Here is a 19,925-nt window from a genome sequence, read left to right on the forward strand (position 1 = left end):
AGAGGCCAACAGACAGAATTTTCTGAGTCAAGACTAAGCAAGACAAAGCAAAGAATCCAAAAAGCAGGTTCAAGGCATAGCATAGGAGCTCTGAGGAGGAGCTGTGGACTTGCCAACCATTAGCCTCTGTCAGCCTCCATCTTTAGGGTTCCTGGGAGTTGGATCCAAAGAGATAAAGTGGCCTCAGGTTAATCAGCTTTCTGAGATAGGGTGGGTCTGAAGAGTTGTTGTTGTCTTATAAAGATTACTGAGCTGATGTTTAAGAAGCATATAGAACAGTTGGGGTATAAATGCTCAATAATATATTAATATGTTTTCTTTTTCTTACCAGTTGCAGCAGCCTAGATCCAGACAAATGGTTTCTTCACTGTGATCACAGTATAATGGCTTCCCGTACTGTGACTGAGGCAGATAACAGCTTTAGTGTTTATATTGTTGTATTTAATATCTTGAAGTTAAAGTTTTTACATTTTTAAACAACTCCCTGTCCTGTTTTTTGTTTTTCTTGCTAGTACCCCAGTACAAAGCTCCATTTACAGTTGTCAGCAATTTATCCACAATCTACCTTGACTGGAGTCACACCTTCCTCCTGAACGGCCAGCTGAAGGAATATGTGCTAATGGAGGGAGGGCAGCGCATCTACAGTGGCTTTGACACCTGGCTGTATTTGCCAAGGACATCTGACAAAAGTCAGTTTGGGTTTCACAGTTCTCTCTCTTATGATAGTATATCTATTATATATCTAGTTTTATTCGTATTTGAGAAAACAAGCGAGGCAACTAATACACTGCTATGTGCAACATCGTTAGGATTGTACGTATTCTATTTGTAATGGAGTAACTTGCTAATTAAATATAGTATTTTTATCCTTGTTTCAACATTTGGAATGATAGGGATAGTGTGGGTTTTATATATAAAGACATCGGGAGAAAACGTTGGAGAGGAGATAATACTAAAAGAATAGTTCACAACTTTCAAGATGCTAACAGACCATTGCTAGGAAGAAGACTGGGCACATGGTGTTTTTCAGTGGAGTCTGATATGATCTTCATCCTAATTGGGCACTGCACACACAGAAATTTAGAACTTGTAAGTTGTAACTCACATTTGGTTGTATTACATTTTGATACAGTGTGGGACCACAGACCCAAACTGGGTTACTTTGCAATGTGTAAAGAGGCACTGTAGGGTCCAAGCATTGTGGGAAGGTGGTAGAAATGGCTTGCAGGTTCGGAGAGGGTCCAGCCTCAAAGGAATGATGTTACTATGTAGGATTTCCTTGTGGGGGGTGGGAAATCTCCCATCCTCAGTAGGCTTTGCTTGCTAGCGCTCCAGTGACTGGTGGGAGAAAGAAAAATGTTTAAAAACCTGCTGTTGGCAATGGTGTGATATCAATTCCCAGAAAACTTGGAAGTGACATCACACCTCTCTAGGGATCACTGGAATTTTCAGTGATTCCTAGAGAGGATTAGTGCCACTTCCAGGTTTTCCCCAGAAGTAATCTCAGTCTTTTCTAGAAATCACTGAAACTCTGCAGTTTTATGATAGAGTTTCTTGGTGATTCCCAGCGAGATGTGACGTCACTTCTGGGTTTTCCCCAGAAGCAATGTCACACTGTTGCTGGTGGCCATCCGGCCCTCCCCCCAGTCTCCCATTAGTTTTCAGGTGGGCCTGATCACCTGTTACTATGATGTGGTCCATTTATGATATTGGAGGCATAAAACACAGACATTTTTGTCATGACTCATGTTTTTCTTTGCATTGGACAGAGGTCTTGGAGAGTATTGTAATGGACTCAGAGAAATTAAGCCTTAGACCTTTGTGTGCTAGGAATGCTTTTGGGTGCAATGGAGTAACAAAGACCATCCAAGCCTCTAGGCCCTGGATCAGCAACCTTCTTTGTTGGCTTTGTTTGTTTATGCTACTAAGTCAGCTTTAGAGTATATTATTTTGGCCTCTTTTTCACATTCTTTTGTGAACACAAGAAATTCATACCCAAATTTGTGCCCATGAAACATAGTGAACGGTACCTCCCGACTGACAGGGGAAAGATACCGACCAGAACTCCGAAGAGAACAAACGATGGATAACTCCGAAGAGACAAATAACGCTAGAGAAGAACCTTTTCGAACGGCGGCGAAAAAGGAACTGAGGGAATGCCGGGGACGTTCGGATATATATGCATTCAAAATTGGCGGGAACACCGGCGCGCATGCGCGGTGGATCCGAACGTCCCCTTCACATCTCTAAAGCTAGAAAAATCTTTTCCGCGGCCGGCCTGCGCCTGCGCAGTCCCAATGTGGGGCTGCACAGAAGGACGAAGACGATCATAGTGATCTCCATCCTGACTTCCAAACAGGAGAGGCAGTCAATATCTAATAGGAACATAGTCTATGATAGTTACTATTTCATTAAGAAATCTTTTCACATCCAGTTTTTGTAAAGCACATCATTAGAAATGGTATGCTTATGATTAAGATTTCTTTCTTTTGCCTGAGGAGTGATAATGGACCAATCGTCCTTTGAAGTTGTGGACTACATGGAGATTATGCATATGTGATTACAGTCATTGTTTATACAGGCTGAGTCCATTTTATGAATCTTTACCATAATCACAATCTCCATATACAATGCTATGCATTGTATGCGTGATTGTGAATTAATGTTTGTATATGTAGTTTGGGGGTGGGATTTTGTTTTCATTGTGTGTAGTTTGAGCAAAGTAGGAGTACCACACAAGAAGTGCTTACAAGGCAAGGAATAATCAAATGTTGCTCCAATACTTAACCACTGACCTGTTCTACAGCTCCAGACAATGCATCTATAAATTCAAGACCCCAGTTTGACACCCAAACTCATGATGGTTGCAGTCTTCCAGAAGTCAGGTCTGTTGAGACAAGTAGCAAGTTGTTCATGAGCAAGCTGTGGCGGAATAGAGCCTACAAGCTTACAAGCTTCCTTCTGATACGTTCAATTCGGCTAATATTCAGGTCTTTGTATGATCTGGCAGAAACACCTGCATACTAGCTGAGGATGCCCTCCATCTTTCAGTCAATACAGATGTGTGTGCACGATGGCATTAGCATGGAGCTCAGTATAACCCTCTTTACTCCCTTCTTCTCCCTAGCTAACCTTTGGCCCCATACACACCATTCACACACACTGCTGCCATTACTTTAGATATAATGCCCTCATGTATTTCCAGTATTAGCCTTCAGCCATCCCTTTCCTCTTCAGTGAACCATGAGCAAAGTACTTTTGTTCCAGGAGAGGAGCGGGACAATGTCTTTGGGGAGGTACACATATGATCTTCCATTGGAAGTAATAGTCATATGCTGCAGTGTTTGTGCAACAGAAAACCAACTAGGGATGAAAAAGAAGGAAAGAAATTTGTTGAGCAAGTCAGACACTTCCTGTTCATGCGGCTATTCCCATGGATGAAGGATTAAAACTCAAGTTTTAAGATGCGTATTTAGTGAAAAATATCTGTTGTGATATAGAAAAATAAGGACATAAAATAACATTTTGAGATTTGTGTGATTATTTTTGCTTTGTTTAATCATAAATTTTTCTTCAGCCTATTTATTTCAGGTATCATGCACCACTGATGAAGGCAGCGCTGTAACACCAGTGATCAAATACAACACGGCTACAGGACTTGGTAAATGCTAAAAGACCTGTCATCAGTGTGACGTATGGATTGTAGTGTATTACATATTAGCCATGTTGGAATAGATATATGGAAACAGAAATGTGTCAGCTTAATTGTGTACATATTCTTTGGCACTGTAACCTTTCTCTTTTATTATACAAACCTTTCTTTTTGGCAATCTTCTATCAATTTAAGAAAATTAACATATGACAGCTCCCCCTCAAATAAGATACACCCATTCATTACTTGGATGTATTATTAATTTACTTCATTTATATCCCATGTTTCTCCCTAATGAGGACCAAAAGCAGCTTACATCATTCTCTCCTCCATTTTATCTTCACAACAACTTTATAAGGTTGGATAAGCTTAGAGAGTACAACTAGCCCAAGGTTAACCAGTGAGCTTCTATGGCAGAACAGGGATTCGAACTTACACTAACCACTACACACGCTGCCTCTAATCAACTTCAAATGTTGATTTATATTGAATAGTAAATCTTGTCTTTGCTGGGTAAACAAAGGGGTGAGAGTAGGCTACAATGCCTGAAATGTAACTGTAACATCCTCATCAATTGATCCATCTGCTGTAGCTGTGTCTTTTTTTCAAAATCAGCAATAACATAACCTTGCACAGGCATCTTTTTAAGAGAGATGGGACAGCAACCCTGGTTGAGTTTTGAGATTTTACAGAATTACAGAGTGGCTTAGTTTAACCAAAAAAAAAATGTTTTTACAGTTATGTTTACATTTAAAAAGAAACAAAAATTTCAATTTAAAATTAGAATAAAAAATATAACATCTCCATGTCCAGAGCCAGTACACCTCTGAATGCAATTTGCTGGAGAAACAGTAGGCAGGGCTGCTGCCTCCATGCCGTATGTGTGAATTTTTGAGGAATCAGCTAGCTACTGTTGGTAACAGGATGCTGGACAAGATGGACTGTTAGTCTGTTTATACTAAGCTGTTTTTTGTAATGGAAAGGCGTGAAACAAATTTACCTGGCTTGGCTTCCAGGGTGCTCTGTGTGAAGAAACATTTCAATGAAATGTGTCAGCAGAGCTCCACGAATTTTTCTATAGTCACAGGTTCCCTTGGGTGAGTAGCTTGCTTTGGTTTTCTGCTTCTGGGGCCTTGGCATTCTCCTATGCCATTGTTTCACTTGGCCTACAAGTCTTTATAGGGAAACCACAGGCGTTTCATACTCTTGTACAACCAGAGTTGTAGCATTTTCTACACAAGCTTGCTATGCATGCTGTCTCCTGAAAAGACTGATAAAATCCCTCATGGCTTTTTTCTGATTTCCAGCTTCCCACTCTGAGTTTTTTCCTTGAATCCTGTTTTGACTCTTTTAAAGCCCCCCAAGGGTTCCATTGACCACAGTCATTGTAGCTTTCTCAGCACGAGCACAAGAAAGCTTTTTGCAACATATCTAAACCTTTTCTTATAAGCTCCAGATAATTGTTTCAGCTGTTCAAGGTTATATTGATGAATGTGTCTCCAGTTTAACACACATCCTTAACACCTACCCTTTCCTGATAGGTACCAATGCTGTGGTGATTTCCAGTCCAAGCAGGGATGCTAGGACTTACAAGCACAGTCTCCAGAGTGCAGGAAGCTTTATATTCCTGCCCACATCGAACCACTGCAGCACCCTAAGTGCAAATTAGGACAAAGCGTTAGCAGCCTGCCACCAGCATCTTCTTAACACCTCGGACAATAAAATAATGGGAGTAAATGCACATAGAACATTTGCTTTCTAAAATAACTTTCCTACCCTTTTCCTTTCCTGGATTCTACAGGTCCTGTTTTAACAACCCCAGGAGAAAAAGCAGAAGCAGAGAAAAAGCAGGAAGCGTTCTACACAGAGCTGTGGTTTGTGGCACTGATGGCCATCCTAGGCTTGATTCTTCTAGCAGTTTTCCTGTCCCTGATTCTGCAAAGAAAAATAAGTAAGCAACCATATGCAAGGGAAAGACCTCCTTTAGTCCCACTTCAAAAGAGGATGTCACCGATGGTGGTCTACTCACAAGGAGAAACACACATGGTAAGGTGCACACACACATCTGACAAAGAGAACTGTGATTCTCGAAAGCTTATGTGACAATAAAGATGGTTAGTCCTAAAGGTGCTACTGGACTCTTTACTATTTTCCATGTATATATGCATTCACACACACATATATGTATGTATGTATATATACATACTGATGCAAGCTTTTAAACCCTTGAAATGGGTAGGACAGTGCAGATTGTACACCCTCTGGTGACTCAGCAGCAGGTGTGGAAAAAATGCAGCCACAATCATAGTGGTGATGGAGCTTACCAGTTGTGAAGCCTCATTCTTTTTCCACATGACCATGTTCCTATAGGTGTAAAGATTTTGTGATGGATTTTGAACAGTATAAACCAGATTTTATCAGTCATCCATTTAAGGATGCAATGTATTTTTTTTTACATCTCATTGATTTTAATAGTTGACTTAGGATGCAATCCTGAACAGGTTACTCAGAAGTAAGTCCTATTTTTTTTAATTAATGGGGCTGACATGTATTCTTTGGGATTGCATCTTTACTTGTGCCTGGGCAGAAAGCAGCCATTATACTTGATATGGGCAGCAGTCTTGCATTGCATTCCCCTCACCATGTTTAGAACTAGGCACACATACCCACACTTTGCGTGTCCTCCCCATCTGCAGCAGGCAGTGATATGGAGTAAGGACAGGAAACACTCTAAGCTTGTTAGAAGACTTAAACCTGACACTGGGTTGCCATTTTGGGTAGCAGCTTAATGTTGAATGCAATGTTTCATTTCACCCTAATTCTTGCCAATGGAAACCAAAGGGAGGGTTTTAGAAGAGCTTAATTTGACTGAACAACATTTTTGTGGAAATGTATTTTTGTTCTCCCATATGCCTGGTGATACTTTACTTTTTAATTGTTTAATGTTGATAAGTTTTTTCTGGCTTTCAAATGTCAATCTTCATTACTGTTTTTACTATTTCAATTAATTTTTATTGGCTTTATTATAAAATATTTTTATTTACTTCATCTATACCCCAGTTTTTTCTTCAGTGGGGACCAATACTGTCTTCTCTCCTTCTACATTTTATCTTCAAAACAACCCTGTCATGTGGGTTAGACTGAGTGTATGTGACCGCCCCATGGCAGACTAGGGATTCAAACTTAGGTTTCCCATTTCCTAGGCTGACACTCTAACCACTATACCATGCTGGCTTTCATATTTTAACTATTTACTGTGCTGTGAACTCTGATTCAAAGGTGGTCTGCAAAATATTTTAAATAAATAAATAAAATAAATACTCCCAGGATGTGAAACTTTGGAAACGGAGGAGAGAAGCAGCACTTTTTATCTGTGCTTTGTGACTTCCTAAAGGCATTATTGCAGAATTATATAGCAAGCCATTCTTCAGCTCCCACATGTGCTGTGGGGTTTTCTTCCTTCAGACTGAACATCATGCTTGAATGTTTCTGTCATTTTCACAGCTTAAGCCTTCGTTAAAAACATTTTTAAGAGTATAGCAAGCCGACAATTTTAATTTTTATGTAGACCCTTAAGGACCTGTCATTGCCATGGCTACTCCTCAAGCATTACTGCATTGGGGGCCAAGCAGGTGCCTTAAAGGAAGATGTCTGCGTTTCAGGAATGACCTCAGGAGCTGGGGGATGCTGCTCTCAGCAACATTTCTATGGTGACTCTGCGTTGATAGTAAAGGCAAAATTAGGGCCTGTTTAGCCAGTTGTTCAGCTTTCTGAAACTGAACAATGAGCTTTAAATATAAATTGTTTTGCCACAAAGTCACTTAGAGCTTAAAAGAACCCGCCAGTGAAAAATTAAGATTGGTTATTAATAAAATGATGAGATGAAATGTATGAAAAGTACCAAATAGAAAAAAAACTCCGTGAATGCATAGACTTCAGTATTCCTTCACTACAGGGTGTAGCCCTTGGCCAGGGTTGGGGTGGAGGGAGACGTCTTAACCCTTCTTCTCCTCCCTTTGATGGGTTACCTGCCACAGGTCCTCTACAAATAGCACCCATAAATTTTCCTTATTGGGGTAAATGGCAGCTCTTTTAATCAAAAACTGGCATGAACAAAACCCCATTCCCCAGCACCAGGATCCCACTCTAAATTTGGTTCTTCTCCAGCTGCTGTTAATACCCATTTAAAGGAGATTTGATCATGGATCTTATCTAGTTGAGCACTAGTAATTAAAGTAGAAGTTTAGTTACTCTAACTCCAATGAACTTCAATGCTCATTCTGTGCAATGAGCTTTTCCCTTATAGACAAAGAACATATGCAAAAGGAGACTGTGAGTGCCTTAGCATTCCTCCCATTGTTAAGGGATACCAGATAATTCCTTCAGGCATAGGACTTAAATCTGAATAGCTACCTCGTCTACATCTACAGTGTATTTCTGCGCGCAATTCAAAGTGCTGGACTTGACCTTTAAAGCCCTTAATGGCTTAGAGCCAGAAATCTGCATCAGAGGCTTCTTTCTGGGTGACTCCTACTTAGAAACCTAGTGACTGGTTTTGATGATGACACCTTGTTTATGAAACACTCTTCTAGGACAGATCCAGGAGGAACCTACATTATCTCTTTGGCACCAAGTTAAAATATTTTTGTTCTCCCATGGGTGACTTCTGCCTCTGCTCTTTTCTTGACCTTTACTGGTTTCGAACTGCTTTTAAGTGTTCTTCAGCTGCTTATGTTGGACCCTAATTTTTGTATTATCTTTGTTATTGTATTTAAAAACTTGGTATAGTTTTTTGGGCACTGTTTTATTGTACGTGTGGTGGAACAACCCCACTGACCTGTGCACACTGTCCCTTCCTGCCCTCTGACGCATCTTCACTTGGCATGTGCCCACCCACCTGCTTCCTCCCAACCCTTGGAGGTGCTTTTTGCTTCTTCTTCCTGGTACCTGCTGCCACCACTTGGCCTTTGTAGGCTCCCTGCTCCCCTGTGTAGGCTTCCTGCTCCCCAACCTCATCCCTGGTCTCCTGCTACCCAGTGCCCAGGTAGGGACTGCTTGCTGCACTTGTGCACCACTGGGAGATCACAAATTGCCAACAGACCACCCTGTTCCTGTGGCACCTGTTATAGATAGGGCATTTGAGCAGTGGAAATCTATGTGGTATAGAGAACAGCTACTAGCATTCAAGAATTAAAAAGCATTTACTAAAAAAAAAGAAAAATGTTCACACATACTTTCAACCACACCAACAGATTTGAGCAAGGGATCCCAAAAGAACTATTTAAAAATGCAGTTCCTCTGCCCCTCACTATATACACACCCTCACAGATGTGATCCTAAAGCAGGTTTTTCAGCTTATAAGATTACAATTTACTGAGAAGTTCCCACACCTTGCAGTCCCATTTCAGTCCTCCCCCCTCTATGTAGCCAATGCCCCCCTGCAGGAGCCAGGTTTTTGAGCTCCTTCAGTCTCCAGACGAAATCAAGTTAAAAGAGCCCTCTCTCTATGCCAGGACATTTTATCTCCCTTTGTCCACCTACTGGACAGGTCAAAGGAGGAAGGCCAGAGAGGCTTTCCCTGAAGTCTACAGGAAGAATCCTCTCTGGCCTTTTAGACCTCTAAATTTCTGTCCCCCTACCCCATCCCTGGAAGCAGAATGTCTTAACTGGCACTCCTTTTTCTGCAGCCAGGCATGTCTGCATGTCTAAAGCAGAGATGGGCACAAACCAGAAAAAAATGAACCATGCAGTTAGTGGTTCGTCACATTTCACAAACCACGAACCACGAACTTTCATGAACCTGCCCCGGTTCACGAATCGGTTCATTTTGGTTTGTGAAAATGTCACTTCCTGGCCAGCAAATCACCACTTCTGGGTCAGCAGAAAGTCACTTCTGGGTCAGCAGAAGGTCTACAGGAAGTCCATCCCGTTGCCTAGGAAACTGATTGATCAGTGCCAGGCTGTCTGCAGTGATAAACTGAAAATGAACCAAACGAGCCAGCCTAAAGTTCATGGCGGATCGTCAGAAATGGACTCTGCTGAACCGCTGGTTTACGAATCACAAACTGGCCTGGTTCATCATGAATTTTGGTTCGTGCCCATCTTTAGTCTAAAGCTCCAGCCTGGGTGCAGTTTGGAAAGCATTTGGCTTTCCCTTGCCTCCGCTACATTTTTTAAAACTACAAGTTTGAAAATTTTATAACAGTCCAAACTTCCCAAATAAAACTCACTTCTCCACATCGTGTCAGTTAGGGCAAAATATTTGTTCCCTCTGCTACCCTGTATAATGTCCAAAAGGGCTCTCCCCTTACAGCACTGTTTTGAAAGCCAGCTAGATGGAACATAGAACATTAAAGGAAGGTCTAAAACTGAAAAATTGACTTAAACCTTGTGACCCTATCATACTTTTTCTCAAAACCTAAATATACGGTCTTTGATAACAATGGCAGTACAAAAATCATCATCTTAAATGCTTCTTCTGTGCATATATATATGAGTAATCTAACTCTATCACAAGAATCTTATGGGTAAGGTCATTTTTATATTGGGTGGTTGGTGTGCAGCATGAGTGCTGATGCATACATCACTTGTTCCTACCCTTGCCATGGTTTAATCAGGAAATCAAGGGAAATTCTCACTCAGGCATTGCCTGCCAGCAAGACAAGGACTACTTTTAAAGAATATTTTCCTAATAATGTACTAATAATGCACAGTTTTTGTGCATATATGAGCAATCTAACTATCAATATAACAAGACAGAACAACAACTGTCAGAAAGAGGTGGGTGTATCCCTGCATGTAAATTGCAGACTTTTCTCATCTTTTATTGAGATGATAGTAACAGAGTCACAGCTACTATTCACTAATTTCAATTGATTGGATCATACTAGATTTTCCACTGGTGCAAGAGGAAGGAGAGGCTTCTTGACCGTCCGAAAGGCTATGCTGGGGATCATGAAACCCATGTAGATTTTTTTAAAAAAACAGGATGGGGAGGCTGCACTTGCATGGCCTAAATTTGGCTCAGCATTCTTTTGTTCTCCTTAGAAGGTGCTGCTTTTTGGAGCCATTTTTTCTTATTTTTCTTTGCTCTCACTCTCTTACTCTTCATTTGCCCATAATTCAACTGAATCTGATTGGGTGTGGTGAGGCATGTGACTTTTGTTGATGACATCAAGGATGCTTGTATACAACATAATATAGGTTGCCAAAGCCAATCAGATTAAATGGCAGTGACAGAAAATGAGGCAGAGGACTGTGGAGGGGGGAAAAATAACCCTGAGAAGCAGTAAAAACCTGTGGAACAAAAGGATGCCAAATGGCTTGGTAACTGCACAAATACATGCACAACTGTCAAAAGCAGCTGAACTGGAAGGTGCTTTTTTAACCCACAAAAAAATTCAGCTCAGCTCTAAGACCACTCCTCTCCTTGATTTCCTCCAAGTATTATAGAGTATTATAGTGCTTTGGAAAAACTAAGTATTCAGTTTTTGCTGTTTACAGTATTCCTTCTTTAATAGCAAACTTGCTTATCAAGATTTGCCAGATTCTTCTGCTTTCAAAATAAAGCAGCACGTTGCAACTTTATTTCAGCTATGACTGTTGACAGGTGGTAGAAATTTAAATTTTAAAAAAGCAGAATTCCTAGCTTTGTATCTTCTTCTTCTTTGTAAGGTTAACTGTCTGAACTCCAGCTCTTATGTTTTAACTCCTTGTCTTCTTGCCTGTTTTGTGCTTCCTTCTTTCTTTCTGGTACCTGTGATGTTTCAAAAATGCAGAAACCCTCTTTCCCTGATAATCCATGCCCTCAGCCTCCTATTGCTACTCTTTTACAAGTTCCTGTCATCTCATCTTCACAAGTATCACAGTGCTCAGATAAGGTAAGCCTTTGCAATGCATATTTCTGCATAAACATTTGAGGAAGATATATTCTGAACCAAGGCAACAGCTCTCTCTGCAATAGATGGAAGGAGTCATCTGTGTTTTATTATCGCTTTCAAGGTCACATAGCATACGGTAACGGATAATTGTAAGTGCGGGTTTTACACCTAGCTCAATTACTAGCTTGAATTTGGAACACACAGCCTTTGCAGTCCCATACAAATGCGTGTGAAACTTGCCTGAGAGAACAACAAATTGGCTTTCAGTTGCCATAAGCCAGCACTGTGAACACCTTTCCATTTCTCTAACTCTGTATAATAGGGCAATTCTCAGCCACTGCTGATCAGTATCACGTTACCTGAAGATACTAGAGCTTCACAGGCATCCGTTGTGTTGGTGCTCTGGCCCACTTAGTGCAGACATTTCATTGCAACCTAACTGTACAACAGAACATTTATCATGGCACTCAGGTTATTTAGAAATGTCATTAACACCTTTCTTCCCTTTTTAATCTCAGTTTGAGACGGTTGCTGATACATCTGAGGTATCAAGCAGTGTTACACTCAAACGCTATACAATGCACTTTGAGGTAGCTACAATGGTGTGGCTAAATCAACAATTGCATGCTCCTCAAGTGTGTTTGCATGACAGTCTTCTGTGTGATGCACACTTTATTTATAAGTCACTTTTGAAAACAGACCTGGTCAGGGGCACTGGACCTGAAGCCAGATCTGTCTTTGACAAAGCAGCCATGCAACATTTGACATGCATTCTAGTTGCTACAACCCTTTGCAATTTACAAACAGGCATGCTAATAGGGTATATTTGTGCCACGTGCCACATACAGAATATTGCAGCTCATTTGCTGCAGCTGTAGAGACCTGAAGAATTGTGTGTGTGTGTGTGTGTGTGTGTGCATGCGTGTGTAGCTGATATATACATTGTCAGAGCATTTGTCCATCCATTCCAATAAGGTCTACTCCAGCTAATAGCATTTATCCAGTGAAATAAATGCTACAGAAGAAGCTTTTGGAATAAATGCTATGGAAGACTTATGGAAGAAGCTTTTCCCACTGTATCTAACGGAGCTTGTAAAGCTTATACCTTTGAAATCTAGTTGGTCTGCAAGGTGCTATTGGACCTGAATCTTTCCCACCATTACCCAGTAACCTTTTGACCTTGAGAGGCCAGAGATTGAAGTTTCTGTGCCACTGAACTATGGTCTTTCTCATGGTTTGGGTGTGTGGGAAGACAATGTGTTTAAGAACAACTGAAGAACTGCAGCCAAAGAGCTAGCAAATTCATTCAAATCCACACCTAAAATTTAGCTCTTCCAACTGCTTCTGCTTTTACTTCCCTTCTTGACCCAGAATGGAACCCACCTTAAAGAAGACAATGGGGACCACCTACATAAATAGTACTGAATTTGATCACTCAGTTTTTCTGTGGTAGTATGTGTGCAGTACAGCACAGGATTCTAGAAGTGCTGTATGACCCAATCAGGAAGCAGAGACAAGGCACATCACCAGTTGCACCTATATGTTAGCAGGAAAAAAATCAGTTCATCAGTAAAGCAGGGACCCTGTTCACCTTGGAAGTGTTGCACAGAAAAAGAGTGTTGTTGGAATGGAACGGCAAGTATGCTGGGAACATGCATGTTTTGCATGCTTAACAAGAGATCACCTTGTGAAGCTTATGGTTCCCACAAGGAACAATAGCTGGAAAACTGTGCTAATGATCCCTACCATGTGTGTTTAATGGTATCGTTACTGGCCTTAGACTCTATTAAGATGGGATGCTGCATGTTGCAAAATTAATTCTCATCTGGTCAACAGCTAAGGATGGTTTGCAGTGAGGGAATAGTTTCTTAGGTAAATCTGCAATTTAATGACCCTCTTTTTAGAAAGCATTTCCTAAGAGAACATCTGTGTTGTTTGTATATTCTTAGGGACTGGCAGATACCAAAATTCCAGGACCAGGCTCTCCTATGAGCACCCGTAGCAATCAAAGTGTTTCAGACCCCCGGGTATCAAGTCAAGGGCAGATACAACGTACTTGCTCCCAGGGCTCGCTGCATCGAAGTGTCAGTCAACTTATTGACGTCTATGATAAAAAGTCTTTAATAGAAGATTCTGTTTGGGATACCATTATTCATGGGCATGACAGTGGTATGGTAAGTAAATTCCATTTTAGGTCAGACTCCACATCACTTTCCCCTCCAACTCCACCTGGCCTGCTTCCTCCATTTCTTGCAGCTCACACGCCGTACCTAAACATGACTACTTTATAGCAACACAGTTAAACGTTTGTTTGTAAAATGATACATCTAGCTTTTGAACAAACTACTATTAAGAAAACTCATTTTAGAAACCACCTTATTTGGTTCTTAATAAATGCACTTAATGTCATTTATGGGAAGGTAGGAGAAGGAAGGGTAATAGACTCCTAACTGGAATGCAAAACTTGTTTAACTTTCAAATAACTTTTTTTTTTTTTTAGTATGTGGATGATGAAGATCTTGTGAGTGCTATTAAAGGCTTCAGCACTGTCACAAAAGAACATACAACATTTACTGACACACACTTGTGAGTTGCATCTCCATAACAGGCAAAAGGATACTGTTAGTCTCTAATTCCAACTGAATACATTTGCCTTGTTAAGCTATTGTGATACATGTGCCTATTGCAACTTTAGCAGAGGTAATGATCGATCTATCAGAGAAGCAGCAACTTGAATTCCTTTGTTCATTACTGTAAATATTGTACAGTAGCATTTGTAACAGAGATAAGACTTCAATTTATTGCAGATCTTTTAAAAATAAATTTATATAGTAAATTATATACACACACATTTTAAAAATTATGTATTAAATAATGCAAATCAGCTAGTAACTAGTTACCCTTGCTAGCTTATCTTTACAACAGTATACTAGGAAATGTTGATTGTACAATATTAGGTTAGGCAGTTATCAAACTCCTACTATCAACATTTCCACTTAATTTAAAAGACTTGACAGGAATCAACACATATTTAAGATATGAAGGACTCCAGATTCAACACATTAAATGCCAGGTAGAACACCAGAGTACTGGAATGGTCACACAAGACCTGAGTTTAAATCCTCAATCAATCATGAAGCTCATGGGGTGACCACAGGTCAGCCACTGTCTTAACCTACTAGTAACTGCACAAGAATGTTCTGTGTATAAAACAGAGAGATACAGTTTAAGCTCCTTGGAGAAAGGGAAAAATTTAAAAAATAAACTAGGACATGAGCAGGAAAGGCAACAGTTGCTCATTTATGGAAGAATTGTGTGTTCAGACTCAAATCAGTAATGATCACCCTATGATCTGACAAGAATGTTAAAAAAGTTGTGGTAACCAAGATTCTAACAGAGCATGCCAACTTCTCCTTTAAATGAATTTTAAATACATTGTTATCCCAGCAAGACCTTATTTACAGTAGTTATGCCACACTGGCTCACATGTTCTGAAATCATTTAGAAAATTTTCCAGTAATTTTAAAAAACAACAACACTTAAGTTAGGATCCTGTGCCACCGCTTCCACAAACAGCACTTCCACTCACTCAAGATTTCTGATTGCCTCTTCCACTGCCATCTCCCACTATGCTGTCTCTGTGATGCCCAGGATTTTGTGAGACACTGGAAGAAAGAAAATTGTTTTATGAGCCCAATTATGGTCACATTCAACCCTAAGTCTCACCAACTGTATTCAGCAGGAGTCAAATTTGAGCAAAATGTATCACTGTGTACCAGCTATGAGAAGATGTATTTGCTTGATTGATCTTATCAATAGCAGGTGGACATATTGTTATTCTGTTGGACACAGGATGAAATAATACATGGACTAGATTTATATTGTCCCTGTTCTATGCTTTATTAGTACAGCATCACAGAGTAAGTTGTGAGATACTACTTTACCAATGAATGAACAAAACTACAACCACACAAAAGTAGCCATCAGTTTTTTTAGCTGTGGCACAGCTGCAGTAGTAATATATAGTAATGCTGTGACAGGATTGTTTTACAGTATCTTATTGCCATTTTAAGCCAAGCACTCAGTAATTGTACAGGATTTTAGCTCTAGTAGTTTAGTATTATGTGCTACTAAAAACAAAGCCACTGTATAAACTTGGGCTGCTAATGAGCACAAGGGAAGAGTATTGATATGTTTAAACTGTATTTGGGCTTATAATCACACTTGCTTAGGAACAGTAAGGTTTATGTAAGTATTCTGACTAGATGGTTTATGGATTATAATCTTCTGTATTAATAGCTAGATTTCTACCTTTCTAGACTGTTTGATCATGTATTGGTGAAAAGAAAAAGAAAGTATTAATTTGTGACTGATAAATGCTCAATTATTATTTCTTACCTATTATACTTCAAGACTGTAGCAATGATAATGCTAAAGCCTAAATATTTTCCATAACACACAAATATAATCTAGTATCCATCTGTAGGATATTATCCTGATAAATAAAAATATTTAACTTTGTTTCATGGAATATTTGAATCTTTTTTGATATAGATCATAAATACTCTCAGGCTGTTGACTGAGGATGGCTTCGGTTAGGTAAACCCTGGTCTGAGTTTCTGAATACCTATCATAAAAAAATCTGCATATTTGAGGTGGTTGAACAGAAGCTGAGAGGGCAGTATTGGAACTAATTTTACAGTAATACCTCCTTTAACAATGTTCCTGAAAAGTGAAAAAGTTCCTGGCTAGGTGAAAAGTCTAAAAGAGGCATTGACAACACTGGTTCTAATGAGGACGCATTCCCTGCCGCACCATGTCTTACATCTGAATGATGTATGCGGGTTTTTTATGTCTAAAAAGCACAGTCTCTCCTTACTTGCTTGAGAGGCATATGGAGGTGCCTGGTGTCTTTGTGTGTCACCTCCCAGCCCCCCACAAGCACAGCAGCGGCAGAGCAAATCTTCTCACTCACCTGAGTAGTTGCTTTGGGGCCTTTCCATGCCTTCCCATTTCCAACACAGCAGTAGCAGCAGCTTTTCTCCAGTCATCTTGCCACCACTGGGCACGTTTGGGACCACCTCTACCCTGCCCAAGGTAGTCCATGATAACATAATGCAGAGGCATGGACAGAGTTTAAATCAAAGGAGTAATTCAGAACAACAGAATGAATAAATGAAGGTTTAGATCTCAATCTTCTGATCCAGTAGGCTCTGAAAATGCAATCTGTATGTGCCTTGAAGATAATCTCATGTTCATGACTAAGAGGATTTTCTAGGAGTGCAGGGTTAGACCCACTAGTGGTTTAAGTAAAACAAGAACACACAGGTAATAAATTCTTTGTACTTTACTATCAAGACAAATGTATGCAAAATAATATGTTTATAGCATCCATAACAAGACATTTAGAATTGCAGTATGATTAACAAAGTTGCACCATATGAAGATAATGTATGCAGAGATCATGAATACAATAAAATAGGGTCATTCAACAGAAGAGACAAACCTTATAAAGTAGTTGTGCCCCCTTCATTCCATTATTATTCTCAGTAAGGAATTGTATGGAAATTGTAAGATGAGGTGACTGAAGATCAATAAGTAGACAACAGACATTTAACATGTAGCATGTCAGGAGACAGGTTGAATGGGAGAAAAAATTACATACAACAGAAAATACATACAACATAAATGGTAGTGCATGCCAGCCTGCATTAAACATGGCTTGAAATCAAGGGTATGTACCAGAACTGGACTTTATATTAGTATCATACAAAGTGAACACCAATTTAGAACACTTTAAAATGTTTCTGTTGGTTGTGCTTGAAGCCAAGTTCTTTCTGCAGAATGATGTGTTCCCATGTACTGCTATATTCCACTTCAAATACCATCAGTCCGACCACCACAGACAAGACTGTCCACAAATATATAAATGTAAACATTCCATCCAGTTTAGTGTTAAAACTTTTCATATATCTCTTAGGTATAAATATCCATCAGCACTTTCACAAGGTATAATCCTGACAGGAAGAGTCACTTTTCTTATGACGTGGAGAAATAGTTGTCTTTGTAGGCGATGGAGATGCCACACTGGGTGCCTCAGCCCCAGCTTCCCCAATATTTGGTGAAGATACCAGGTGAGGTGCTTTCTTCCTTCCCAAGAACCCTCCTCCTTCAAATCCACCTTTCTTTTTATTATCTGCTTTGGCTTCATTTTCTTCGTCAATTCCTCTTTTCTTCAACTCTGAAGTACTTTCAGGCACTTTCTGAAATTCAGTTCCACCTTCTAATGCTCGGGTAGCTCTGACCTCAAGTGCTGATGCTGAGGACTTTTTGTCAGAAAAGTTTTCACCTATCTTCTTCACTTCTGTCTGTACAGGACTCTGGTTACCATTCTGAGGTACAGCTTTGTCAACCATATTTTTGTTCAAATTAAAAGTCTGAATCTCTCTGTAACTGTGAAAGCTCTCTGTCCGCCGGGCTCTGGCTAATAAAGGGCTCTCCCTATATGGTCGTATGGAGCCGTATGTAGCAGTTTCATGAATTGTTTCACGGTGCTGCAACTGGAGGCTGAAAATATTTTACACACAGAAGTAAATCTATTAATGTACTTGTCTTACTCAACATCTCAAAGTAGAAACTTGTGCCATTATCTGCTTCCAAGCTACAAGTCTAGTGTCTGGCAACTGATTGCCATCTAATTTATATTATAAACTGTGTCACAGAGCTCTCTATTGTATGTAATACTGGAATGTACTAGTCTTAAGAGAAAAAGCCACAAACTTCTTAGATCCTCCCATCCTGACAAATTTACAAAACAATAAACTGAACATCTTCAACTTGCACCTTGCACCGAAAATACAGAAGATGACTGACTCATGTTTATAAACATGCTAATTGGAATCTTTCAGAGTTGAAAAGTCAATTCCATTAGAAAAGAAACTGGGCCTACTGCCGCTGACATACGCAAACATGGTGATGCCAGATTTACCTGGAGCTTGATTCACGCAGACGGCTTTGCTGCATCACTGAAGTAGCTGGACTGATATTAGGAGTTGCACAGCGAGATGTACTCAGGTCACACTGATCCAAAAGCTTAAGCAATTCTTCCTCAGTCGGACCTCCAACATCTGGGGGGTGGGGGGAAGACAGAGAAAACAGTGACCAAAACTTAAACAATTTAACCTTAATGGTCATAAATGGCCAGCATAACAATCCTTCAAGACCACCACCTTGTTCAAGTTCAAGACCAGATCAGGTCGAGTCACACATCTGAAGTGGCACTCAAGAAATCTGTAACATCATTCCATACTACCCATCCCAGTCTCTTCCAATACAGGGGAAAACAGCATCCTACAGAATAATTTGTGACCAAATACCCATCTTCCATGTATCTTGTCTTTTTAAATTTAACCCTTTATTAATCAATCAATCAATCAATCAATCAATCAATCAATCAATCAATCAATCAATCAATCAATCAATATAATTAATTATATTTTTAGCCCGCCCACCCCACAAGCAGGCTCAGGGCGAGGTACAACACTGGTTAAAATACAACATAAAAACAATAAACACAGCATAAAACCAGCAATCAATAAAACCATTCCAAGACGGGCAGTCTTGCACTCCTTCCCATCAGCATACAAAAAGGGGTAGTAGTGGCGGACAGATAGATGTCCCTTTTCGGGGCAGCCAGCAGTGGACCCTCCATAACCCCTTATAGAAGGAGACTGGTGGAAGGCTCAGCACTGATGGACTAAAATTAGCCTCCACCATATGTCTGGCAGAACATTTCTGTCTTACAGGCCCGCCTAAATGATACAAGATCCTGGCAGGACTGAGTGTCCTCAGACAGAGAGTTCCAGCAGGTTGGGGCCAGGACCGAAAAGGCCCTGGCCCTGGTAGAGGCCAGCCGAGCCTCCCTAGGGCCAGGGACCACCAGATGTTTTCTGGTTGAACGAAGTGCTCTTTGGGGCACATACGGGGAGAGACGGTCCCTTAGGTATGCTGGTCCCAGTCCCTCTACTGAATTAAGTGGCCTGTAACCTACCATATTGTCTACCACACAAAGTCTGAATCCTTCCCTCCAACAGAAGGATCAGTTAAACTAGAGGATATAGTTCAGAGTCTACATCAAGACAACTACCTTTTTCTTCACTTTTATTAACCATATCCATTGCTGTGGTCAAGTCCCACATTTGAATACTGCCATTTACGTGTCCAGTGAAGAGGTAGCGCCGTGGTCTTGAGCCCATCCTACTGGATCCTTCACATTCCCGTACTGTGAAGGATGAAATTGTAGTGCAGTCAACTGCTTGAATCTCACAGATTCTGCACAAAAGAGGAGCAAATGGTACATTAGTTAAGGAATTTGCAAACCAAAGGGTTGCGCC

General features: G+C 40.3%; 2 protein-coding genes across 2 annotated transcripts in view; one reads left to right on the forward strand and one right to left on the reverse strand.

The window, feature by feature from the left end:
- The window catches only part of USH2A (usherin), an 843,391-nt gene extending 829,269 nt beyond the window's left edge, over nt 1–14,122 (forward strand). The window contains exons 67-71 of the mRNA XM_054970549.1: nt 513–689; nt 3,578–3,661; nt 5,454–5,698; nt 13,482–13,706; nt 14,033–14,122. Of these exons, the coding sequence (XP_054826524.1) occupies nt 513–689; nt 3,578–3,661; nt 5,454–5,698; nt 13,482–13,706; nt 14,033–14,122 (821 nt within the window). The remainder of the gene's footprint in view (nt 1–512; nt 690–3,577; nt 3,662–5,453; nt 5,699–13,481; nt 13,707–14,032) is intronic.
- A 2,742-nt stretch (nt 14,123–16,864) lies between these two features.
- The window catches only part of KCTD3 (potassium channel tetramerization domain containing 3), a 52,420-nt gene continuing 49,359 nt past the window's right edge, over nt 16,865–19,925 (reverse strand). The window contains exons 16-18 of the mRNA XM_054981315.1: nt 19,679–19,863; nt 18,521–18,659; nt 16,865–18,099 (exon numbers count right to left, since the gene is read on the reverse strand). Of these exons, the coding sequence (XP_054837290.1) occupies nt 17,535–18,099; nt 18,521–18,659; nt 19,679–19,863 (889 nt within the window). The 3' untranslated portion in view covers nt 16,865–17,534. The remainder of the gene's footprint in view (nt 18,100–18,520; nt 18,660–19,678; nt 19,864–19,925) is intronic.

Source organism: Eublepharis macularius, chromosome 1 (genome assembly GCF_028583425.1).
Source record: "Eublepharis macularius isolate TG4126 chromosome 1, MPM_Emac_v1.0, whole genome shotgun sequence".
Classification (NCBI taxonomy): Eukaryota; Metazoa; Chordata; class Lepidosauria; order Squamata; family Eublepharidae; genus Eublepharis; species Eublepharis macularius.